This window comes from Thamnophis elegans, chromosome 13, assembly GCF_009769535.1.
Source record: "Thamnophis elegans isolate rThaEle1 chromosome 13, rThaEle1.pri, whole genome shotgun sequence".
Lineage (NCBI taxonomy): Eukaryota > Metazoa > Chordata > Lepidosauria > Squamata > Colubridae > Thamnophis > Thamnophis elegans.
In genome coordinates, this window is record NC_045553.1 from 42,429,280 (window position 1) to 42,455,736 (window position 26,457).

At 42.4% G+C, this 26,457-nt stretch overlaps 1 protein-coding gene across 2 annotated transcripts in view; it reads right to left on the reverse strand.

Annotated features, from left to right (window-relative positions):
* Positions 1–26,457, reverse strand: part of OPCML (opioid binding protein/cell adhesion molecule like) — a 401,977-nt gene that overhangs the window by 154,894 nt on the left and 220,626 nt on the right. For both annotated transcript variants that reach the window (XM_032229651.1, XM_032229650.1), the window contains exon 2: positions 12,334–12,566. In XM_032229651.1, coding sequence (XP_032085542.1) covers positions 12,334–12,566 — 233 coding nt within the window. The remainder of the gene's footprint in view (positions 1–12,333; positions 12,567–26,457) is intronic.

Sequence of the window (26,457 nt, forward strand, 5' to 3'; positions counted from 1 at the left end):
TGGTCCTTGGATATGATTATTCTACACTATCATGCTCATATTTATAAAACTCAGTGCCTCTGTGAAAGGTAAGGATGACTACTGCGTTTGTGGTGCAATCAGAACATTGCGTGTGTTGAAGTTGTTTTAACGCAAACCAAAGATGCCTTTTAAAAACCAAGTTTACATCCTATTCTTATGCATGCCAGTGCTGTGTGTGAGGTAATTTAAGGTGGTTCTGACAAGTGTCGTCGGCATCTTCATATCCGGTCACATGGGTGGCAAGCCACTCCCATCCGGTCACATGGGCAGCAAGCCACTCCCACAAAGGAGGCCACACCCACAGAGTAGGTTCGAACAATTTTTGAAACCCACCACTGGAGTAGACTTACATTTGAAATTAGAGAACAGGAGGATGAGCAATTTTATAAGGTATGGGATTTGTTTTACCAATGGTTGGATAAAAAAACCTGGAAATGAAATTGTTTATTAATGTACTACCAGAAAGTTATAGTCATTGTTATGAAAGTGGGTTTTTTTTTTTGCTATGAAATAGAGTGCTTGATCATATGATATATAAAGGAGAATAATGTATTCAATGTATAAGAATGGGATGATTTGAATCCTATGTATAATTGTAAGTATTGACCATGTTGCACTGGAAAGATTTTTATATGTTAAATGGACTAATGATGATGTAATGAATAATTGATACATATTGTATATGAATTGAAATGTTCAATAACTACTGGGATTAGCAATGGGAAACTATTTCTGGAGTTGAATATGCCACACTAGAAGTATTGTATACTCTATGGATGATTAATATTAGCGGTAACTTGAACACATAATGCTCAATGATAATGATGTATTTAGTTATGTTTGATGGATAACCAGTGATCTTATTTTTAATTGTAAAAACTGATGCACAAAAGTTTATAACCAAACTACACGCTTCACGAAATTCAGGAAAGTTTTTTTTTATATTAATAATAATAATAAATATGTCCCAAAGGTGCTTTTTTCAAGAGGCAACAGGACATTCCTGTTTTTCTTTGAAGATGTTTTGCTTCTCATCCCCAAAAAGCTTCTTTAGCTCTGACTGGATGGTGGGGAATGGAAGGATTCAGATTCCTTGCAGACAGCTGGACATTTGCATTCTTGGTGAACCATTAAGGTCACCGGAAGGTTTACCTGTGTCCTCCTCGGGGTCACCTGTGGAGCCTTCTTGTAGCTGTTGAAAGGACTGTGTTGTATATTAGAGATAGATGATCTTGTATCCCTCCCCCTCTGTTGAGAGAGGGCTGTTCAATTTTGACATAGATGGCCTCTTGGACCCCTCTTTCAAATCAACCGTCATCCCTGTCCAAAATGTGGACTTTGTCGTCTTCAAAAGTGAGGCCTGTGACTATTGAATGCAGATGGACTGCTGAATCTAGTCCTGATGTGTTTGTTCCCCTAAGTGCTGTGTCATGTGTTTATGAAGTGGTTGTTTTGTTTCCCCAATGTATAGATCTACACATGGCTCACTGCATTGTACTGCATATACCACATTGTCTAGGTGTTTTATCCTTGGGGTGGAAACGTCTTCTGAGAAAAGCCATAAAGTAGAGTTGCCTCTTGAAAAAGAAAATCTCTGTGACAGCCATGACCTGGATGACTGAGAATTTCCATGGACGTCATAAATATGTGAGTTGCTAAGCATCTGAATTTTGATCATAGCAATAGCAATAGCACTTAGGCTTATATACAGCTTCACAGTGCTTTACAGCCCTCTCTAAGCAGTTTAGAGTCAGCCTCTTGCCCCCAATAATCCCGGTCCTCATTTTACCCACCTCGGAAGGATGGAAGGATGAGTCAACCTTGAACCAGTGAGCAATAGCAATAACACTTAGACCAGTGGTTCCCAACATGGGGCCCATGCCCCACGGGGGCAATTTGGTTTTTAATGAGGGCAATTTGAATCCTGTTTAAACCAAGTTAATGGCCTTTTAGGTTCCCTCCTTCTGAGTAGAGTTCCCTTTTTGAGTAAAGTAAGAATTATACGTCACAGGGGGAGGGTCTGTGTGCTGCCCCAGCAGTATATAGCTAGTGTAGGAATTAAGAACTGTCTCCTTTAAGAAACTACCTCATGGGAAATGTAGGCAGAGACTGCCTTATGGGAAATGTAGTTCCTTAACATGTGATCACATCTGTGTTTCTGATTGGGGCATTTTGCCCACATGCAAAGTTTATAGCCCATCAATTTGAATGCCTTTGTGAACCAGAATAGTAGTGTTTGTATCTCCGCTCAGCATGGGAGTGAAATCATCATCTTTTTACACTAAGTGACGGGACAGATTATGGAAAGTCAGAAGTATCTTAACACTGAACTGTAAGTTTTGCTATTAAGAATGCCTGATAACAAACTTGATTTGAATAATATTTCTAAGCGTGGAGTTAACTGCATGCCTGGAGGAAGCCTACAATGCTCGAGGCAGAACAGGGGCCATCAAGATTTTAGAGATGCTTAGGTGGGACATGGCCAAGAAAAAGGCTGGGAACCAAAGGCTTAGACATATCCTGCTTTACAGTGCTTTACAATGCATTTTAAGCAGTTTACAGAGTCAGCATATTTGCCCCCGACAATCTGGGTCCTCATTTTACCCACCTCGGAAGGCTGAATCAACTTTGAGGCTGGTGAGATTTGAACTGACAAATTGCAGTCAGCCAGCATTCAGAAGTAGCCTGCAGTACTGCACTCTAACCACTGTGCCACTGAGGCTCTCATAGAATAATGAGGATGCTACAATGGTCATAAAGTATGAAAAATGGTCATAAGATGCTTTTTTCAGTGCTGTAGTAAGTTTGAACAATCACTAAATGAACTCTTGTATATTGAGCAAGTCCTGCAGCTGAGGACTGGGGTACCACTACATCTTTATTAAATTAAATTCTCTGTTGCTTTCCATCTCCCTTTTGCTCTACAGTTTAAGCCTTCAATCTAATCAAATAGCAACTGGATTGAGGAGAGAGACACAGAGAGAGAAAACCCTCACTGTAATGCTGGCATTTTGCCAACCTAGCTCTTATAAACCGTGGTTAACGGCTGTAATGAACTAATCCAGCAGACATATTAATAATGACACGAAGAGACGCTTTTATTGTTGATTGCTTAGTCCGTGACAGATTTATCACAGGGTTTCGGCGAGAAAAAGCTGGACCCTACAGTGGTGCAATTAAAACCAGATTGAGTAGAGGGACAAAGAATCAATAATCTAACCAGGCAACTTTTACAATTTGGAAAAAAAAAAAACCACAGATATAAATGAATTGACATGAACATGGCTTCTAATGGGGAATTAATGCTGGGCCTGGCTGGCCAATGAGAGCGGGAGACTCAGACAGTACGCTGTTCACCAAGCATTTATTGGATGTTAGATATGTGTGTGGGGTGGGTGGGTGGGTGAGTGGGTGTGGGTGTGTGTTATGTCAAAGCACCTGGTATGCCCAAATATGGGAGGCAGCATACTGCTTCCCTTTTGCCTTTCAGCTCCACCCTAGGAGTATGATCCCTCCCATATTTGTGCATACCAGATGCTTTAACACTTAATTATTTCCTTGGCTCAGCTGATAAGGGAGGAGAGCTTGTGGCTTAGAGGCTAATACAACTGCCTAACATGTAAAAACAGCCCAGGTTCAAATCCCAGTAAGGGTATGGCTAGCTGATGAGAGCTAAATAGCTTGAAATAGATCTATACCTACCTACCTACCTATCTATCTATCTATCTATCTATCTATCTATCTATCTATCTATCTATCTATCTATCTGGCAGGCGGGGGAAGACAACCTTCTTACTATTCAATATAAAAATGCCTCCTAGGAGAATTTTTTGATGATGTCCTTTTTTGAGATTTAACTGAAACAGAGAACCTAAATTGCAGACTGTTGCTAAAAGCTAGGGATTTTACACCCGATCCCTTGTAAATAATTATGTGCAAGCATTCCTGTGCCTACCCATGAGAATTTTACTTAAACTGTCACATCATTTGAAAGGAATATCTAAAAGGGATTTCTTATTCCCTAAATTGGAAAAAAAATGGTCAAAGCTAAGATACGAATGTCTTTAAATCTACTCTTTTTTTTTAACCAGCAGGAATACATCCTGTGGGACAGAGTGACAAAATATACAGCATTAGAGAAAAGAATAAGAGATTCAATTTAAATGCTGCTGGAGCCTTATTGACAGTGAAAAAAGCAATGCTATGTGGACTAACATTATATATTATTTGGGGGGGGGGGTGAGGCTGGGCATACCAGCATATCACAATGTAGGAAGTTAGCATCCACCCTTCTCCTAGAAGCATGAAATATTCTAGGTAAAAGGTAATGGTTCACCTCGCACATATATGCTAGTTGTTCCTGACTCTAGAGGGCGATGCTCATCTCCGTTTCAAAGCCAGCGCTGTCCGAAGACGTCTCTGTGGTCATGTGGCTGGCATGACTCAATGCCGAAGGCGCACAGAATGCTGTTACCTTCCCACCAAAGGTGGTCCCTATTTTTCTACTTGCATTTTTATGTCCTTTCGAACTGCTAGGTTGGCAGGAGCTGGGACAAGTAGTGTAGTGGGAGCTCACTCCATTATGCGGTGCTAGGGATTCGAACTGCTGACTTTCTGATCGACAAGCTCAGCATCTTAGCCACTAAACCACCACGTCCCTTTTTATTCTAGGAAATATTAAAAATGACAGAATGTTTTGTTTCCCTGGATGAGCAAAGGAGAAACATGTTTTTTTTACGCAGGAAGCAGACTTACTCTTAATAGCTCCACTCTTTTCAACAGCCCACAGCAGATGTCAGCGCTTGAGAGATAAAGAGATAGCTAGGTCTATTCATATGCAAATTCCTTCCTCCCAGGATCCAACAAAGGTGGGATCTACCCATCTAGCAACAGGGCTCACCACATGTCACCTGGGGTGATTACATCACCCAGCAAGATTCAACCAAGCTTGGGACTACAAAGTTACCCCTGCATTGCCCCTTGGGAATCCGACAACCAATCAGAATACATTTGTTACCCAGGAACAGGAAGCTCCAAGGTGGGGCCCAAGAGAGGGTAGAAATCAATCAATCTCTCTCTTTTTCTTTTTTTCTTTCTTTTTTTTTTGCCCAGGATCTCAAACCATGTGGTCTTGTCCACCATTAAACCATCTTTCCAGCAGGTTCCATGTTTCCGGTGTCTTTCTTCCCACTTGGAACTGAACCAAACATGGGCATTTCTTCCAGCAGGAACTTCACCAGGAACACAAGAAATAGAGAAGTGTGTGTTTGGGGGGGGGGGGAGTTTGTGGATCAGAGAAAATGTACTTTCAAGACTACAATCTAATGGGATGCTCTGAATGAAGGCCGTAGCCCTAACCGGATTTTGCCAGGACTGTCTTCATTGGGAGGAGAACATGTTTAATAGAAATGCTGAGCTATAGCAAATGCAGAAAAAAAAGAAGACTATCCAAAAATCTCCAAGCCACTTGGGGGAAAAAAAAGAGTAGTATATTGCATTCAGATTCTCCAGCAGATGGTTCAGACAGAAGCAAAATTCTCAAGAGAACAAGTGCTGGGTTTGTAGACAGATTTCAAGTCAGGGGGAAAAATTGCACACAAGGAAATAATTGGTTAGCAATCTTTGACTTAGCTTTGTAGGACACACTCAAATAGTGCAGTCATCCAAAGTAACGAAGTCTGCAAGAATAGTTTTGGAATTATATCTTCCCCTCACTATACCACCCGCACAAAAAAACATACACAATATAAGGATGGAGGTATCTTTAACACTCTTTGAGCTTGGTGGTTTTCTTGCAGATGTTTCATTACCCAACTAGGTAACATCATCAGTGCTAGAAGGGAGTGAGGTTTGCAGACTGGAGGAGAAAGGGAGGCGGGGGAAGAGGACTGTGGGGTATTTGGTGCTCTCTGATGTTGGTGGTTTTCTTGCAAACGTTTCATTACCAAACTAGGGAACATCATCAGTGCTAGAAGGTAGCAAACCTTACTCCCCTCTAACACTGATGATGTTAGCTAGTTGGTTAATGAGAAATCTGCAAGAAAACCACCAAATTCAGAGAGCACCAAGGACCTCAGATTGCTAAAATAAATACACTCATACACTCAATATAAGTACTACTTCTTTGATGTGTACACAATGAACTAAATAAAAAACATTGAACTAATCCCTCTCTCTCTCTCTCTGTCTCTCTCTCTGTCTGTCTGTCTCTCTCTCTCTGTTTCTCTGTCTCTGTCTCTGTCTCTGTCTCTCTCTCTCTCTCTCTCTCTCTCTCTGTGGGTGTGGGTGTGTTCCAGCATAACTCTGGAGCTCCTCGAACAATTTCAACCAAACTTGGTACACAAATGGCTTACCTTCTGGAAAAAAAATACTGTGGGGGTAAGACACCCCTAACAACCCTTGGTGTGTGTGTTCTGTTAAGATACAGCTGTTGTGCCTTCAAGTGGCTTCTACTGTACTGCCATAAAATGGCTTCACAGTACTCCATAAGGGGGCTCCCTCTGGTAAGGGGGAAAATCCAACATTAGAAATTACGTTTGGCCAAAGATTTTCCCCCTATAAATAAATACCCATGCCAGGTTATCAGCTAGAATTAAACAAAGGACAGTCGCCCAGAAATCGCTTTAGATAGAGATGGGTGGCATCTTAATTTAATAAATGCATGAAATAAAATAAAAAATAAATAAGAGATAGCTACAAGTGGTTGTATTTTTCTCCTACAAGAAAGGCTGATTTCTCCCCACCCTCCAAGAAGCTCAGAAAAGATCACTTATTTCTCCTTAAATGGAGCACAAAGGAAGACATTATTTTAATAATAGTTTTGCGAATGTTTTTTTTTTCCCTAAAAGGAAGGGGGGGGAATCCGAAGCATAGATTCTTCCCTCCCCAATTCAGCCTGACTCATTGCAAAGTCAATATCCATCAGCTGTTTGAAATTAAAGGGAAGGTTTTATGCGTGCCTTATTGTACAGCAGGAGCTTTCTACTCAGCCAGATAAATCTTCTTTTAAGAGGATTAGGAAACTTTCATTATCTTTATCTAACCTGAACTAACACTAACGGTGAAAAATTAATCTATAGACTGGACAAAAGCCAATAGCAGTTGCTAAGAAGGCAGCCCTCTGGAGTTTCTTTCTAATTGAAGGTGTGGGGGGAGGAGAAAATACTTAATTCTACTTAGCACTCTGGACAGTGGGGTAGAAAGTTAGTGAGTGGTGGGGGAAGCACTAAGAGAAACAAGAACTTCTCCTAGGCTAATGGACTAAGACATCATGTAATTTCCTGGTGAATCATTTATTTATCAATAGGAAGTATGTGGTGTAGTCCGCCAATGGCCAGCAGATTCGGAGAGTGAGGAGGCTGGGGAGGATGATGGGCCAGTCCTGGAGTCTGGGGAAGGCTCGGATGAGGGCTCTGTGTCAGAGGCAGAGAGGGGGCCAGAGCCGTATGCCAGTGATCAGCTGCCTTCGGAGTCAGACATCAATGAGGCAGACGAACAGCTGGAGCCTGTTCCCAGTGTGCGCATGTGCAGAGTTGCCAGAAGAAGGGAACAGCTAAGGAACAAGGGTTGACTTGGGAGTAAGGCCACAGGTGGATGGTGAATGGCCCCTCCCATAGAGAATAAAAGAGGAACAAAAGGGGAGTGGAGTTTGCAGGAGACAATTAGTTTGATTAATTGTTTGGGACTCTCCGAGACTCCTTGCCAAGTTTTACAGGTATGGGCCTGGCACCTCTCCCAGCCAGATAAGGTCTGTGACTGTAAATCCTCCTTTGAAAGACTTTGCTGGATGTGAAGGAGCAGAATTCACAGTCAATTACTAAAAGGGGTTTTTGTCGGGTCCAGGAGTTTCCTTCATGCTCTCGGGAAGCCTCGGTCACAACAGTATGCATGGAGGCGAGCAGACAGGTAATTGTGTTTACATGCAACATTCACATCTAAAGTCGGAAAAATTCTTCTACTATGCATCTCTAAGCAAAGGAAACCGCAGGCAAATATTCACCTCTGGCACTATAAGCAATCCTTGACTTGCAACAGTCCATTTAGCGACTGTCCAAAGTTACATTGGCCATGAAAAAAGTGACTTATGACCGTTTTTTCCCCACACTGACAACCATTGCAGCATCTTCAACGGTCATGTGATCAAAATCCAGGTGTTTGGCAACTGGCTCGTATTGATGACAGTTATGCAAGGTCCCGGACATCACACGATCCCCTTTTATGACCTGTTGACAAGCAAAGTCAATGGGGAAGCCAGATTCGCTTAACCACCGTGTCAGTAACATAGAAACTGCAGGGTTTCACTTAACAATTGGGACAATGGGACAAAATGCACTTAACAAATTTCTCACTGAGCAACAGAAATCAGAGGGGCAATTGTGGTCGTAAGTTGAGGACTACCTGTAATTGAAAGAAGCTCTGACTACCTACCATCAGGTGGGGAAGAATGCATAAAGACCTTCCATTTCTTTTCTTTATGAAACCACCACAGATAAATTAGTGCTGGGGTTTGATTTAGGGAAGGAGAAGGAGAGACAGAGAGAGAGAGAGAGAGAGAGAGAGGAGAGAGGGAGGGAGGGAGGGAGAGAGAGAGAGAGACGGTGGGAGGCATTTAAATAGAGCTGCCAATGCAAAACAATGAAAAGGAAAGCAAGGGGATAAACCTTTGCATACGTTAATCCATAGGCATAGCTACAGCTTTAGAAATAATTGCTATAATTTGCTCAGGAATGCAGCACATCTCAATATAGCAGACAAGCAGGTGATCGATCAGCTTCCTCGGTGTGTGGACCAGGTGTTGATCTGCTGATGTATGATTTCAATGTCCCTGAACATTTATTTTGCTTTCTTTTAAAACAATCTTAGTTAGGTAAAGGTCAGTAAGTAAGTAAGTAAGTAAGTAAGTAGGTAGGTAGGTAGGCAGGCAGGCAGGCAGGCAGGCAGGCAGGCAGGCAGGCAAGCAAGCAAGCAAGCAAGCAAGCAAGCAAGTAAGTAAGTAATGTGTATTGCTGGTCTTTGACCATAATAAAGATTTTACTTACTTACTTACATACTTACTAGTTAGGTAAAGGTAAAGGTTCCCCTCGCATATGTGATAGTCGTTCCCGACTCTAAGGGGCAGTGCTCATCTCTGTTTCAAAGCCAGAGAGCCAGTGCTGTCCGAAGACGTCTCCGTGGTCATGTGGCCGGCATGACTCAACACCGAAGGTGCACGGAACACTCTTACCTTCCCACCAAAGGTGGTCCCTGTTTTTTCTACTTGCATTTCTTAACGTGCTTTCGAACTGCTAGGTTGGCAGAAGCTGGGACAAGTAACGGGAGCTCACTCCATTATACGGTGCTAGGGATTCGAACCGCTGAACTGCTGACTTTTCTGATCGACAAGCTCAACATCTTAGCCACTGAGCCACTGCGTCCCTCTTTTCATTAAACTAGACAGACCCAGTTCCTGCAACCGTTCTTCACATGTTTTAGCCTCCAGCCCCCTAATCCTCTTTGTTGCTCTTCTCTACACACTTTCTAGAGTCTCAACAACTTTTTTTCATCACGGCGACCAAAACTGGATGCCATATTCCAAGTGTGGCCTTACCAAGACATTATAAAGTGGTATGCAGCCTAGAACTGTGTTGGCTTTTTTGGCAGCTGCTGCATATGCCTCACTCATATTTAAATGGTTTTCCACTAAGACTCAAAGGTCCCTCTCACAGTTATCTTCATATCTGCAGAAGATGAGCAGCAAAAATTACTCTCAGTGAAATCAAAGCTATACTTGTAGTACCACACACTTAAAGAGGACACAAATCTCCTGTTAATGTAGCCCTTAATTTGGACAGTCTTGAGTTGTTCCTGTCAGAAAAATTCTGGGTTTAGTCCTTCTTATTTTTCCCCAAATATGTTGGGCTAACAGAGCTCTCATTTATCTCTTGAAGTTCTCTGCCAAGATATCTTGATGGTTTTCAATGACTTTGACGTACTTATGCAATCTGTCTTCTTTTTTTTTACTTGCTGTAGAAAGTGTTAGACTTGTTCTTTTTGAGTCTCTTCTTCTATAGCACCTGTCAGGTCTTTTATATTGCCGCTATATTTCCTCCTAAAGACGACAATTCAATGGTAGTTGAATTGGAGTTGGTTTTGTATTTAAAACCATCTCCGTTTCTATGAAACATGGACCCCATACACCAGGTTGGAAAGAGAGAGTGGATAACAGGTTTTGCTCTTGAGGACCCAAAATGCAGTTTCATTTCTACATAATTTAACCCTTAACCAAAGACCTGACATCATAGTGATCTCAGAGGTGGGTTCCTATCAGTTCACACCTATTCGGTAGAACCGGTTTGTCAAATCTACCGAACTGGTTAGAAGAGGTTCCACCAGTGGACCCGGAAAGCAGGCCACACCTACAGAAGAGGTTCCAAAAACTTTTGAAACCCACCACTGAGTGACCTCAACAGTTTTCTAAAATATTCAGAACACCCCTATTTTTTTAGAAATGGACCCTTCTGGTTGCAAAATAGAATTTATACAATTGGTTGTTGATTAATAAATGAAAATTGTAATTATGCAAAGTATATTTAACAACATTTCCCACTTATTATTTTCATTGGTTAAGAAAATTGTATGAGGAGTCATTTATTAACTCATGACTGTAGTAGGGTAGCAGACTTGGGTAATATTTTCTCTTTGGAAGAGACACTTACCACATTTTTCAGACTATAAGACGCACCGGAGTATAACACGCATCAAGGTTTTGAAGAGGCAAATTTAAAAAATGATTTTTTGCATTCTGCAAACCTCACGAAAATGGGCCCATTTACCCCCCCCCAAAAAAAAGGCATGAATATCCCTTAAGAGGCTTGTAGAATGCTCCTGGGGGAGGGGACCCCCCCCAAAAAATGAGCAAAAACGGCCCGTTTTTTGTCAAAAAAGGGCATGGATAGCCTTATGGAGGGTTATAGAGTGTTCCTGGGGGTGGGGTGGGGGGCAAAATTGAGCAGAAAAGACCCATTTTTTGCTAATTTCTGCCTTCCCCAGCCCCCAGGAGCTCCCTGAAAGCCTCCATAAGGCTATGCACGGCCATTTTGGTGAAGGGGGTGGGGTTTTGGGAGGCAAAAAATGCTGTATTCAGTGTGTAAGACAAACCCAGATTTTCAGCTTCTTTTTTGAGGGGAAAAAGGTGCATTTTATACTCCCAAAAATAATACGGTATGTGCACAATGATTAGGTTAGGCTGATCTGTAGTATACCATGTGCATCCCGGGGTCAAGCTTCGTAATCTCTATTTTAGTCAAAGCCTGAAAAAGTTCATTACTTTCTTGTAGTATTAGAGCAGAAAATAATAATAATACAAACCATGATTTTTCACTAGAATAGTGAAAACAAACAAACAAACAAGCTTCACTCAAAATTACAAGCCACCAAAGAACTGGACTGCCAATAATCCAGTTGACATCAAAAGACAGAAATATGTCAATTACCACCATGTTTCCCCAAAAATAAGACTGGGGGGGAAACTAAGTACTAGGGTTTATTTGGGGGAAGTGTCTTATCTTTTCCCCATATATGGGAGGCCCACTTCTTTTGCTTGCTCGTGGTGGAGGGTAGGAGGCCACGCGGCTGCCCCATGCGTCCTGCACCAGTTTACCTCAGGATCCCTCAGCCAGGCCAACCAGGCCCGACACCTGCCTTGCCTTGTGATGGCAGTTCCAGCAGCTCCATCCAGCAGGGCCCTGAGTGGCCACTGGCTCACTTTTTCTGCTTGCCAGTGCCAAGGCCACAAGGTGGAGCTCGGTCTCCTACTCTGTTGTGGCTGCAAGCAAGCAGAAGTGGGCTGATGGTTATATGGACTCCTGCTGCACATGGCTACTGGTGCTGCCACAGCAAGGAAGGTGTCGGGGCACGGATGTCCCGGTTGTGGGACCCTGAGGTAAACTGGTAGGTGGGGGGGGCAACTCTATCCCCCACCTCAACTTGTGGCTCTGTCACCGTGAGCAACAAGCTGGCTGCACAGGCTCTTAAGTAGGGCTTATTTTAGGATTAGATACATGTTTAAAACATGTTAGGTCTTATTTTGGGGATAGGTTTTATTTTCAGGAAAACAGGTTATCTACAGCATTTATTCATTCATCCTTAACCAGTGGAAGCCCCTCATTTCTAAATGAAAGAATTCAAGGTACAAATGGATGGTCCAGAAAAGGACCGACAACCCATTTTTATTAATAAAGTCCTGAGGACCTCTAACTCTGATATATATATAAATAAATAAATCACGGAGCCTCCTCACGTTCATTTCATCAGCAAACATCCACCGAGTCTTACCTTGGACGATAAGATGAACTCGTGATGTTTTGGGATGATTGTCTGTCTGTACAGAGCAGGTATAGGGGCCTTCATCATATATGTCCACATTATGGATCTTGATACTGTATTGAGTTTTGGTGTTGGTGAGAATGACCACCCGGTCATCTATCGACCACTTATCATTTCCAGCATAAAGAATCGTGCTTCGGTTCAGCCAAGCAACTCGCGTGACTCGGTCGTCCACAGTACACCTAAGAAAATGAAGAAAGAGCACAAAAAGGAATTGGTTGTTATTGCTTTCTGGCGGAAAACATCATATCACGAATTCCTGTTCCTGATCTCTGTTATTTTTCAGTCGTTTAGCCGCCCCATTAAAAATGTCTGCACCCATGCGAATTTTTTTAAAGTAAAATAAAATTATGGATAAAACTGATCAGATGGTACATTTCCTCCCTTTCTCCTGTTGGGATGAAGTTCAACGTCCTCAGAACTTGAATTTTTGTTCCTTTGAATGGAAACCATCTGCTTTTTGCTTAAAATACTTAAGTAAAATATTATGTTAGCATTTGCGATAGTGGCGAACATCTGTAGCTCGGGTGTAGGTGCTCACCCATCACAAAACCCATCACAAGACCCTCACCTGATGTGACTCTCACCTGACGTGACCTCCACATCACAAGACCTACTAACCAGAGGAGGGTTTCTGCCGGTTTGGCCCAATCAGAACTGATAGTGGTGGTGGTGAGAGGCTCTGCCCACCCACCTGGATGCTTCTGTGCATGCACAAAAGCATCACACATGAGCATGAACCTGTGCACGAGTGAACCAGTAGTAAAACAAATTGAAACTCACCACTGCTACTGACCACCTGAAGTTCACACCAATACTGATATCGCCTACATTCCACTGAAGATATTACCTAGCTTGGTAATGAAACATTTGGAAACCAACCCACAAGAGAATGAACTTCTACCCTCATACTGTCTTAAAATATTTCTGCTTATTGATAATTACAATGTTAGCATAAATATATGGCAAAACCAAAATACATCAATAGAGAATCATGTTCCCAACTGCTGTTTCCAAGCTGTGGAAAAACAGCCAGCTACTAAGATATTTTCAGAACCTAAGACCCAGATATCTGTGACAGTGCTAAATCAGATTTAAGGAAGCTTTCTGAATAAACCACAATAGCTGGCTTTACATAGTGATAGCACATAGACTTATATGCCGCTTCACAGGCCTTTACAGCCCTCTCTAAGTGGTGTACACAGCCACCATGTTTCCCCCAACAATCTGGGTCCTCATTTTGCCCACCTCAGAAGGATGAGTCAACCTTCAGCCTGGTGAAATCCAAATTGCAGGCAGCCGGCAGGCAGCAGAAGTAGCCTGCAGTACTGCACTCTAACCACTGTGGCACTGTGGCTCTTCAATTAATGTCATGGACAGGAAGAAGGAAATACTTTATACAGGGGACAATTCTAACCACTGTATGGCACCATGGCTCATAGGTTGTCAGCCCCTGTCCATGGTTTCAAAACATAATAACAGCGTGTAGGTATCTTGCTCAGTCACATGTAATTTACACTCATTTTACCTCAGGCTAAGCGTTAAACCATGGTTCGTCAACCATAGCAGCTGGGTTAGTTAAGACCAATTCAAGCAAATTGTATTAGCATGCTACATACTCCAAGCCTGTATCCATCTATTTATCAGAATGCAGCCTCTGTTGACATTTTCACACCAAGCAAGTATGTTCATTTGCTCCGGAGAACTGCTTTCCAAGACTTGGGGATGAAACACATACTGTGATCTGGAAGATCTTCCTTATTCATAGTGTGGAAGATCTCTAAACTCAGCTGCAGGTCAGCCTGGCATTAAATGGCAAGAGAATTCTGCAAAATAGCCCAACCACTAACCACAATAAATTCACTATTCATTAGGCGGAATGAAAAGCTGCCCCGTAGTTTGCATCTGACAAAGAGTCACACAACAGACTGAGGTGGAATTTTTTTTAATGCAAACTCAGTGGAGAAACATGCACTGATGTTACAGTGCAACATTTACTGCACCTCTCCCAGAGATCAACATGTGTATCTTGAGTGGCTGAAGTTGCATCAGATCTAAAAATGCGGTGAGGTTCAGCACTGCCAAGGCAGCCTTCGGTCTACGTTGAACAAACATTTGCTCGAACCTATCATCTTGCCTTCCTTTAGAGTATTGTGTAAACAGCTCCAGAGACAACAATGATACAAATGAGATTTCAATTAGCTCTCCTTTTCATGTTGATCGAGTAATAAAGACTGTCCTTACCTGGCAAATCTCAAAGAGTAACTATTGGTAAAGGTAAAGGTTCCCCTCACACAAATATGCTAATCATTCCTGACTCTAGGGGCCGGTGCTCATCTCTGTTTCAAAGCCAAAGAGCCAGCGCCATCTGAAGACGTCTCCATGGTCATGTGGCCAGCTTGACTCAATGCCGAAGGCACACAGAACGCTGTTCCCTTCCCACCAAAGGTGGTTCCTATTTTTCTATTTGCATTTTTTACATGCTTTCGAACTGCTAGGTTGGCAGAAGCTGGGACAAGTAATGGGAACTCACTCCGTTACACAGTACTAGGGATTTGAACCACCGAACTGCCAACCTTTCTGATCGACAAGTTCAGTGTCTTAGCCACTGAGCCACCATTTCCCCGAACATAATATAGTTCAGTGTAAAATAAGGTAAAGGTTTCCCCTATCCAGTTGTGTCCAACTCTAGGGGGCGCTGTTAATCTGTTAACTATTGTTAGCCTGGCCCAAAGATGTTTTTTGACCTGGATGACTGAGAATCTCCATAGACATTGTTAGCCTGCTTGGGTTTTCAACCATCACGCAAACAGCATTTGTAAGTTGGCATCATCCCTTCCATAGATATCACCTGTGAGATCTAAGGGTTTCTCAAATTACACTTACTTCCTAGAGGAAGGAAATATTTTGAGGAATATTAAAAAAGGCAGAATATCATATTTACGCAAACAAAGGGAGAAATGGAGAAACGTAGATTCTTTTTTAGAGGCAGGAAGCAGCTCCAGTCTCCCTGTCCTCAAGCAGAAACCGAGGAGGCAATTATTAGAAAGGCAGATTTGGTAATCTATTCAAGACAGGATATTTGGAAATTCCCTGCAACAAAGTCTGAACAAAGGCAGAAGGGTAGGATCAGCCACTTTGTCCAACACAAGACAAAGCCATTAAGCCACAATAGGAATTGTCCAATATCCTTTTATAACACAACCCCCTACAGGCATGAAATTCTCTAATCTTCGCTACTAGTTTGGAAGTGGGAATGCTCGCGTATGGCGCTTCTGCGCATGCGCAGAGCATCCACGATGATGTCTGGGTGGGCGGACGGAGCCTCCTGCCACTGCCACTACCGGTTCACCTGAACCGGGGCGAACTGGCAGAATACCACCTCTGCCTTCATTGCACCATCCCAGAGCAGTCCAAACTTCACCTGGGAGCTCAGATAAACAATAAACCAGAGGCTGACCAAATTAGCACAGAGAAGTACTAAGGATTTGCATTTCCTCTTTTGCCTATAGAGCCAGCCATGACCCCTACATGATCCTATGGGAATCTGACAGCAGCCAACAGAATATTAAAGGACATGTTCTTGCACAGGAACAGGAAGCTCAAATACAAAGCCCAAAGAAGGTATAAAAACCCACCCACTCTCAACAGAATATTAAAGGACATGTTCTTGCACAGGAACAGGAAGCTCAAATACAAAGCCCAAAGAAGGTAACAAAACCCACCCACTCTCAACAGACTATTAAAGGACATGTTCTTGCACAGGAAGAGGAAGCTCAAATGCAAAGCCCAAAGAAGGTATAAAAGCCCACCCACTCTCAACTCCATTTTGCAGCAGGAGGATCTCCAAATTCCCTTCTAACTCTGGTTATTCTGTTAGACCCACTTTTCTCTTTCCATTCACAAGTCCCTTCTGCATTCCCCTCTGCTGAGTTCCAGAGCAGCTGACTTTCTCCCCATCTTCATCTCGGCTTGTGACGGAGGCCGCCTCAAGTTCTAATATCAGAACCCTTCTCTTTATTCAAATTAACTCCCGCAGAGCTAAGTACAGCCTAGTTAAGTTGAGCCCTGGGGGGAATTGCAGCCGGGTGGACTATTACTCCTCTCTCAGTTCATTATAATGAATAATAAAGAGATACTTACATGAGTTTTTTTTTTGTTAAATTATTCATTGTATGGACTGGTAAAATCAGGACGGTAATCTGTAAAACACACAACGTCCATGCCTGTAATCATCTAAATATCTAGGCGAAAGATTTTCAAGCAACTCACCGCACCCCTCATTAAAGATGAAGTGTCTGTTTTTACTGTTTGATGAGACAGTTATAGTGATTCTTTCTTTTTCTTTTTTGCTTTGTGTAGGGGGGAAAAAAGGGAGGGGGGAGAGAAGGACTAATTGTCTAATGTCTAAATTTTGACTTTGCAATAAGCCAAAACAACGTGTCTCCGAGCCCGCTTGGGCTTGAAAGCTGAGGTGGCGCAGTGGTTAAATGCAGCACTGCAGGCGACTTCAGCTGACTACAGTTCTGCAGTTCAGCTGTTCAAATCTCACCGGCTCAAGGTTGACTCAGCCTTCCATCCTTCCGAGGTGGGTAAAATGAGGACCCAGACTGTGGGGGCAATATGCTGACTCTGTAAACCGCTTAGAGAGGGCTGAAAGCCCTATGAAGCGGTATATAAGTCTAACTGCTATTGTTTGATATTAGATTGAGATTCACAAGGTGTAGTGTTAATGTGGTAAGAAGTAAAATAAATTAGAGTTTCCATTAACCCAATCCCAAATGTACCCCCTACATATCTATCTCTATCTCTATCTCTATCTCTATCTCTATCTCTATCTCTATCTCTATCTCTATCTCTATCTCTATATCTATATCTATATCTATATCTATATCTATCTATCTATCTATCTATCTATCTATCTATCTATCTATCTATCTATCTATCTATAGATATAGATGATATAGATATAGATATAGATATAGATATAGATATAGATATAGATATAGATATAGATATAGATATAGATATAGATATAGATATAGATATAGATGATATAGATATATAGACACACACACACACACACACACACACACACACACACACACATATATATATATGGAAATTTTAGTTAACAGTTTTTAATTAGTTTTTTTAAAGACTCTGCTGAAGAAACTCACAGCCAGACATTCTTCTCCAGTCAGAATCTTTCTGGGGTTTTGGGACTCGAACATATATCTGTGAAATATCTTCAAGAATGAATTATTCTAAAACAAAAGGTAGGGTCCTGGGATCTGAATCATCTGAATCGATATGACAGGCTATTTTTTTTTCATGACTCATGTACGTCTCCTGATGATTGACCCCAAGTCACCCAGCCAGCTTTCATATCTAAGACAGGACTAGAACTCACAATCTCCTAGTGATGGCCCAAAGTTACCCAGCCAGCTTTCAGGGCTAAGGTGGCAACTACAATTCACTGCCTCCTAGTGATTGGCCCAAAGTCATCCAGGCAACTTTCATACCTAAGAAAGGACTAGAACTCACCATCTCCTGATGATTGGCCCAAAGTCACCCAGTTGGCTTTGGTGCCTAAGGTAGGGATAGATTTTCACAGTATTCTTGATTCTAGTCCAGCACCTTAACCATTAGAGCAAACTTTAGAGCAAATGCTGTAAACATCACCTAGATCTTTGGTGGAAATATTAGTCACCTACTTTATTGATGTAATCTATAATAACAGAACCTTGAAAACCTCTTCGTCTTTTACCAAAGAGAATTTGGTAGGCTGAGCAGTCTTGTCCTTTCTCTCGCCTTTCTCTTTCCCCAGGCTAAGTTCATCTTCCTCTCATTGACCATAAATTTCCTTTAAGACCATCTCTGTACTCTACATTCCATTTATTCTCATGCATCGTTACAATTCCATTATTAGCAGTTGAATATCTCACATGGCTTTTTATTAGGAACACAGATTTACGTCCAATATGTTAACTTCTGGGAAACTCTTTTGTACTTTTCTAAGACAGTTGTTATTATTCTTTGCTGCTATGGGCAGAGGAGGAGGAGGAGGAGGAGGAGGAGGAGGAAGATGAGGAGGAGGAGGAGGAGGAAGAAGAAGAAGAAGAAGAAGAAGAAGAAGAAGAAGAAGAAGAAGAAGAAGAAGAAGAAGAAGAAGAAGAAGAAGAAGAAGTAGTAGTAGTAGTAGTAGTAGTAGTAGTAGTAGTAGTAGTAAAAATAATGGTCAGAAAATGTGACCCTTTTTCAAAACATTTGTTGAACTCTGTGTCTGTATTTAATATAAATATAAGTTTGGAAACATAACAAGGTCCTATGTTCCTTGGCTCCCACAAAGTGCTATGCAAACAATGACAAATCATACAAAATTTGCTTCCAGTTTTTTTACAAATGTACTCGTGGGGCTGTCAAATGGAATTTCTAAAAATTCCAGACTGCGTAGCTGAGTGTAATTCTTAAGCTGTTGGTCCCTTAGTGGAACTGAATGTTGAGTGCCATTGTGTTCTGCCCTGATTCCCTCTCTGAATGGAGATATGACCAATTGAAGTCCATGCCTTCTGTACATCCACTGCAGATTTCTGATGGCACAGTTGAATAATAGCAATAGCACTTAGACTTATATACCGCTTCATAGGGCTTTCAGCCCTCACTAAATGGTTTACAGAGTTAGCATATTGCCCCTACAGTTTGGGTCCTCATTTCACCCACCTTGGAAGGATGGAAGGCTGAGTCAACCTTGAGCCGGTGAGATTTGAACCGCTGAACTGCAGATAACAGTCAGCTAAAGTGGCCTGCAGTACTGCACCCTAACCACTGCGCCACCTCGGCTCGTAAACCCATTTTGTTTTCCATCAAAACTCCTCGGAGCTGAACCAAATGGAAGAATCAGCCTTGATGATATATAGAGCATCCCAACAATAACTGCTTGTCTACCTGAAGCGCAGGTGGGCAATGGAAGAACTTGGCCATTTGCATTTAAGTATCCCTTCCTCTAAAGGATTTGCTTCTTCAAAATGGGGCTTTGCAAATGCAAGCCAGGTGCCATTATGTTGAATAATTCTATTGAGTCCTCTGGTTAGTTCTTGCTCAGCAACCAGTATTCAATCAGAGTTGAAGTCTGTCTTGTTTTATGAAATGCAATGCTTACACTTTTTGCCTTTTTTCCCCAATGGCCATTTTCTGACAATGTCTCCAATAGGCAACAGGAGAAGATGTCGGAGAAGAGCAAGCAGAGCTGGGGGCAGAGTCAAGAGAGGAATCAGCCTAGAGTCCTTACATTCCCACAGATGGCCTAAATCCAACCGTTCTTGAATTCTGTTGACCCTAATTTAGTATATTGAACCTTTGCCCTGCCCCAGCATAGGGATCAGCAACCTTGTCCCTCTGCTGTGGCTCCCTGTCACTGGTTGGCTCCACAATTGATAGGGCTTTTGGTTAGGACAGGTAGTGGAGAATGGACGCCACGCTAGGAGGAGACTCTATGGTGGGGGAACCGGAGTTCCGGTCAGCTCCAGAATTGAATTGGGGTTCCCAGTTAGGACTTTTGTAGCTCTTTGAGTGTTTAAGGTTGCCCACACCTGCCCCAGATATAACTTATATACTGTTGTTGCTCTCTAGTCCCATCTAGTGGCCAGAGGGACAGATATGCCCCAACATAGGATCTTTATAAACTGTTGTTGCACTCTAGCCCCATCTAGTGGTTGGAGAGACAAAATACCAAGTGTATTGTTTGAAGCTGATCCAACCCACTTACCCCCTCGGCCTGCACTCTCAAACCAAGCGCATGCTGGGAAGCCAGATTCCATTTCCTTTAGCATTTGGAGAAGGCAGAAGCACAAAGAAGAATCCATCTTAATCTGTGGAACATGGTCATCCGAGGACAACCCCATATCACAAACACACAGGGCATTATGGGTGAGATGCAAATTGCTTGTATTTATTAGTTGCTATGTTCAGCAGTACCTCAATTCTGTCTATCTTGTCTTTGGTTCTCACTGTATGTATCCCTGTTTTTCCCAGTTTCACCATATCCTGTTCTTTCAATAAAGCATTCAGATCTACACACACACAGTCTGTTCTATTGGAGGATAGGTGGGTTTAGCTCCATGCTGAGCTGCCCACAGACTAACGTGTGGTGAGGACATAGGCTTGAACAATAAATCTTCTCAGTTGTAACTTAGCAGATTCTTTGTGCTCAACAAAAGAGACTTCATTAATGGATTTACATACGGGGAACAAGCTTTGACATAGCGGGATCATAACCTAAGCCAGAGGGTTTTCCCCAGAAAGGATCAAATTAAGAGTAAAAAAAATGAAACATTTTCCTGGCACTCACTATTCATCTTCAGAATAATCAGGCTACTATAAAACTATCATGGAGAAGAAAAATAAACTTGTACAATTCCAGGAAGAATAGAAATAGCCACAAAGCCTACTTTGATTTGTGGTTTTAACTCTTACGAAGATAATTAAAATTATTTTCTTAAACATAACCTGTTAGAATTTGGGTTACAGGTGGTCCTCATTGTAATGTCCACAATTGAGGCCAGAATTTTTTGTGGTAAGTAATTGTAGTTGTTACGTGGGTCACCATATGACAAGAGTTGATTTCTGGACTGCTTTTGTGCTGGTTGGACTAGATGACCTTTAAGGTCCATTCCAGTTCTGTTAATCTGTATCTGGTCATAATGCAAGTCACTGTGGTCTTTAAGCGAATCATGTGATTAAGGAAACCACGTGGTCTTTAATCAAATGCATTCTTATGAATGGGTGGTGCTTTTTTTGCAAGAAACTAGTCAAAGAGTTGTAAATTGTGGTCACATGACCACAGGACACTGCAAATGATCATACATGCTACAAGTGTAGTGGCCCGCCAGCGGCCAGCAGAGCTGGCAGCAGTTTCGGACAGTGAGGAGGTTGGGGAGGACATGGGACAGTCCTGGCATCTGGGGAAGGCTCTGATGAGGGCTCTGCGTCGGAGGCAGAGAGGGGGACAGGGCCATATGCCAGTTATCAGCTGCCTTCAGAGTCAAATATCACTGAGGCAGAGGAACAGCTGGAGCCTGTTCCCAGTGTGTGCAAGAGCAGAGTTGCCAGAGAAAGAGAATAGCTACGGAACAAGGGTCAACTTGGGAGTAAGGCCACAGGTGGATGGTGAATGGCCCCTCCCATAGGGAATAAAAGAGGAGCGAAAGGGGAATGGAGTTAGCAGGAGACAATTAGTTCATTCCTGCATTCTTGCCAAGCATTGCAGCATATGGAAGATATCAATCTGGCCACTCTCCAAGCCTGATAAAGGTCGGTAATTGTGAACTCTCTGGAAAAGACTGTGGGAGAGGAAAGACTTTGCTAGAGAGGAATTCACTGTCAATTAAATAAAAGGGGTTTTATCGGGATGAGGACTCGGCTTCGTGCTGCTGCGGAAACCTAGATGAGAACATCAAGCACCTGAAATGCAGTGTGTGTGTGTGTGTGTGTGTGTGTGTGTGTGTGCCGCCCTCAATTTCAAGTCATAAGTAACTTTTTTTTAGGATCCCTTATAACTTCGGCTACTTTTTAAATGACCACCAATCATTAAGCGAGGACTTCCTAAATTGATGGAGTTAGCAGAGATGGCTAAATTGATTACTTTGATAAAAGAAAAAAAAGATAAATACTTTGTTTTCTACTTGGAAACCACTTCTGGACTTTGTGCTTGAGGTGGGAAAAAAATGAAACTTTGATTTTGGGTTTTACCGATTAAATAGATTTGTTGATTTAGAAACTTCTAGTTTTTACTACCCGGTAAAAGTAGAAAATTGAGGTTTGGTGTTACTACCTTATTTCATTGCACCAAAGGGAGTCCGAATTCTTTCTTTTTCTCTTCTTTTCTGCACTCTTTCCTTTCCTTTTCCCTTTCCCTCCACTATTTTTCCTGCTATTTGTTTTTCTATTTTTTTCTATTTTATATTATAAACAAATAAAAATGTGTCTGATTAAGTCTGGACTTCCTATATCTCCCTAAAGTTACATTCTCCCATTTTTCTTTCTTTTAAAATTATACTTAAATTTCTATTAAAACGCCCCAAATAGTCTATGCTTCCACCTTCCTAACACAGATGAGGACATTGCTTGGAGAGCAGATTGTCTGGAAAATCAGTGTAATTTGCCTTGAATAACTTTGTGGAAGAAATATGAGCTGGAGTCAAAGATAGGAAAGCTATAAGGAGAATTATTCAATGGAATTCAATTGGCCTTTTAATGCCAGTTTCCCACTCAGAGACCTGGCCTGCGGAAACATATTTCAGGTAACATGACAAATCTAGGAAAAGGACTGTAAAAATTTAGGAATTTATTTTTTATGTACACTGAGAGCTTATGCACCAAAGACAAATTCCTTGTGTGTCCAATCACATTTGGCCAAGAAAGAATTCTATTCTATTCCATTCCATTCCATTCCATTCCATTCCATTCTATTCTATCGAAAGGTAAAGATACCACTTGCACTTATGTGCTAGTCATTCCCAACTCAAGGGAAGTGCTCATCTCCATTTCAAAGCTGAAGAGCCAGTGCTATCCAAAGATGTCTCTGTGCTCTTGTGGCCGGCATGACTAAATGCCAAAGGCGCACAGAATGCTGTTATCTTCCCACCAAAGATTGTCTCTATTTTTCTACTTGCATTTTTTATGTGCTATCGAACTGCTAGGTTGGCAGAAGCTGGGACAGGTAGCGGGAGCTCACTTAGTTATGCGACGCTAGGGATTTGAACCGCCAAACTGCCGACCTTTCTGTTCAACAAGCTCAGCGTCTTAGCCACTGAGCCACTGCATCCCTATTGTTAGTTGTCATCATTTGAACTGCCTTGACCCCTGATTTCTTGCACTTGACAAGGGAATTCTACAGGACTCAAACTATCTCTGGATCTGTTTTTCTGGAGTTTAATCTGTGTCGGTTTGGTCCTAACTAATACCCTCCAGATGTCAGTCAGAATATAATGCATGCATGCATGCATGCATGCATGTATGTGTGTATATATGTTGCATTTGTGCTGATAAATAAAAAAGGGAGACTAGTATAGATCTATTTCAAGCTATTTAGCTCTCTTCAGCTAGCCATACCTTTACTGGGATTTGAACCTGTGCTGTATTACATATTAGACAGTTGTATTAGCCACTAGGCCACAGGCTCTCCTCCTTTATCCTCTTTTATATATATATATAGCTTCACAGTGCTTTACAGCTTTTGTTAAGTGCTTTACAGAGTCATCATATTTTTCCCAACAACCTGGGTCCTCATTTGACCGACCTCAGCAGGATGGAAGGCTGAGTCAACCTTGAGCCGCTGAGAATCAAACTGCCGAACTGCTGGCAGCTGGCAGTCAGCAGAAGCAGCCTGCAATACTGTGTTCTAACCACTGCGCCACCCTGGCATCTACAACATCTACTGCTTGGCCCAGTTGGAGGTAGCCAACTTGCCTATCATCCACACCTTGGCGGTCTCTCACCCAAGCCATTGAGTGTCCTCTTCCGGTTGTTTCTTCTGGTTCCAGAGTTACCAAACTCCAACCCAACCTCATTGCAGGAAGATTGGAAGGGTGGACAGGAGGAAGCGGGGATTTATTTATAATCATGAGGAATAAACAGGGCTGTTCAAAAGAAAACACAAAAGAGCAGAACTTGGCTGAAATCCCGACTCTTAAAAGATGCAAATTAGAAGCAGGCTATCAAAACAGAAGGTCCCACTAATCCTCTCTCTCTACAACATAAATCGTCAAATTAGCTTGCCGAACAATGACATCTGTGGCGTGTAATATCAAGTTTCATACAATGGGTCCTAAAGGAAGGTATCATCTGCTAGGGCTTTTATCATGGATGATATTTATTCATGGTGACGCGGAGAGAAGGGTCTTAGCTGTAACACCCAGGCCCTTCATTGCTGCTAAGGAAACGAGGGTTTTTTTTGGCATGCTTCCACTCAAGTTTTCTTCAGTTGGTACTTTTCCTATCCACCACATAAAAAAAGGCTGGCATTTTGACAAGGAGGGAAGGACATCATTCATTCAGGCCATGCAATATATTTTGGTGGGTAAAATAATTACAGGTTGCTAGTTATTCCTGCACAACTCTGGAAACCCCGCTGTCGCAGGGTATAGGGAATAAATTTTTTAAAAGGCAGGGATAAATGTGGTGCTTGAATTTTTTAAGAGTCTGGGGCATGATGAGACAGGCTGATGGAGGAGTAATTTCATGGAGGGGCTGGAGTGGGATTTAAAACAGGCATCTCGGATGCGTATTAAGTTTATTAATTTGTTTTGTTATTGGGCAAAGTGAACTCTGCGTAGGAGGTTGAAGAATTTTCCATCTTTGATTCTTTAATTTTAAAAAAACAACCACCAAAAGTTGTGATTACAAGTAGTCCTTGACTTATGACTCATAATCAAGGTTGCCCATTAAGATCGTAAGTCGTGATGGCTGTAAAGTGGGCCGTCACATGACCAACTTGATTTTTCTGACCTTTTTGTGTAAGTGGTCATTAAGCAAATCACCATGTTCGGGAAGTGAATCAATGGGCGTTAAACGAATGTCACAGTGGTCATGCGAATCCACCATTTACTCTGCAGCAATTTTTGCGAAAACCAGAAGGAAATGACAGTTTATGGAAAAAAAATATCATAAATCATGGGCATGTAACTATTAGAGGCTGCAAATGCAGTGACGTGCGGTGAGGTTTACGGCTGGTGGGGCAAGCAGGCAAAAGCCGCCCTATGTCGGACACTGTGTCCGCCGTAAAGGTGGGATGCCTCTATGTCGGAACAGCGGCAGGGCTTTCAGATGCCCCGGCGCTGTGTCCACCATAGAGGCAGGGCGCCTCTATGACGGACACAGTGGCTGGGCTTTCGGACGCCACAGCACTGTGTCCGCCATAGAGATGGGACGCCTCTATGTCAGACACAGTGGCAGGGCGTCTTTTGCCTCTAGCGCCGGGGCAGCAGGGCGGTAGCTGAGTGTCTGAAGTGCAGTCACATGACCATGGCGTGAACGTGTGTCTGGCTGTTGGAAATTTTGACCTATGTCCTCATAAGTATGTTGTTTTTAGGAAGGGGTGTGTGTCTGTCATAATTTTGAATGGTTGCTAAGCAACAAGTTGTAAGTCGAGGGCTGCCTGAACTCTTAACACATTCCTTTTCCCTATTTCTCCCTATACATGGGATCTGGTCATTTCAGGGAGAAGTGTAAATTTTGGATTGGAAAGCATCAACTCACTTGGGAAGGAAGGTAAGGATATTTGGTACTATACTATATTTCTGTTCCATGGCAAAAGGATTTGCAAGTAACATCACCTGTTTCAGACCCAGGCTTCCTTAGAAAGCAAGAAGCAAAGTCTTGGTCCCTGCAAAACCTCTTTTATTTACACAACTGTGAACTCCTTTCATTCACAGTCAGCAAGTCTTTAGCAAACAGTCCTTCAGAGGAATATTTATCCACACGCACCTTATCTCATTTAGACAGCTGACAGATAACTAATTTCCAAACACAGGGATGAGCCGAGGTGGCGCAGTGGTTAGAGTGCAGTACTGCAGGCTACTTCAGCTGACTGCTATCTGCAGTTCAACGGTTCAAATCTCACCGGCTCAAGGTTGACTCAGCCTTCCATCCTTCCGAGGTGGGTGAAATGAGGACCCAGACTGTGGGGGCGATATGCTGACTCTGTAAACCGCTTAGAGAGGGCTGAAAGCCCTATGAAGCGGTATATAAGTCTAACTGCAATTGTTATTGCTAAAGCAAAACTTGGCACAGAGTCTCTTATAATCACAAACAGAACTTTCCGGACCAAATGAACAAAAGCCCCCTCCCCTCTCATTTCCCTTTTATTTCCTCTGGGAGGTGCCAATCACCTCCAAGGTGTGGCTTTACTCTTAAGTCAACCCTGCTTTCTTAGTTGTTCTTGTCTTCTGGCAGCTCTGCACATTCACGCACAGGAAACAGGCTCCAGCTGTTCCTCTGCCTCACTGCTATCTAACTCCCTCTCTGCCACCAATGCAGAGCCCTTATCCGAACTTTCCTCAACCTCCAGGACTG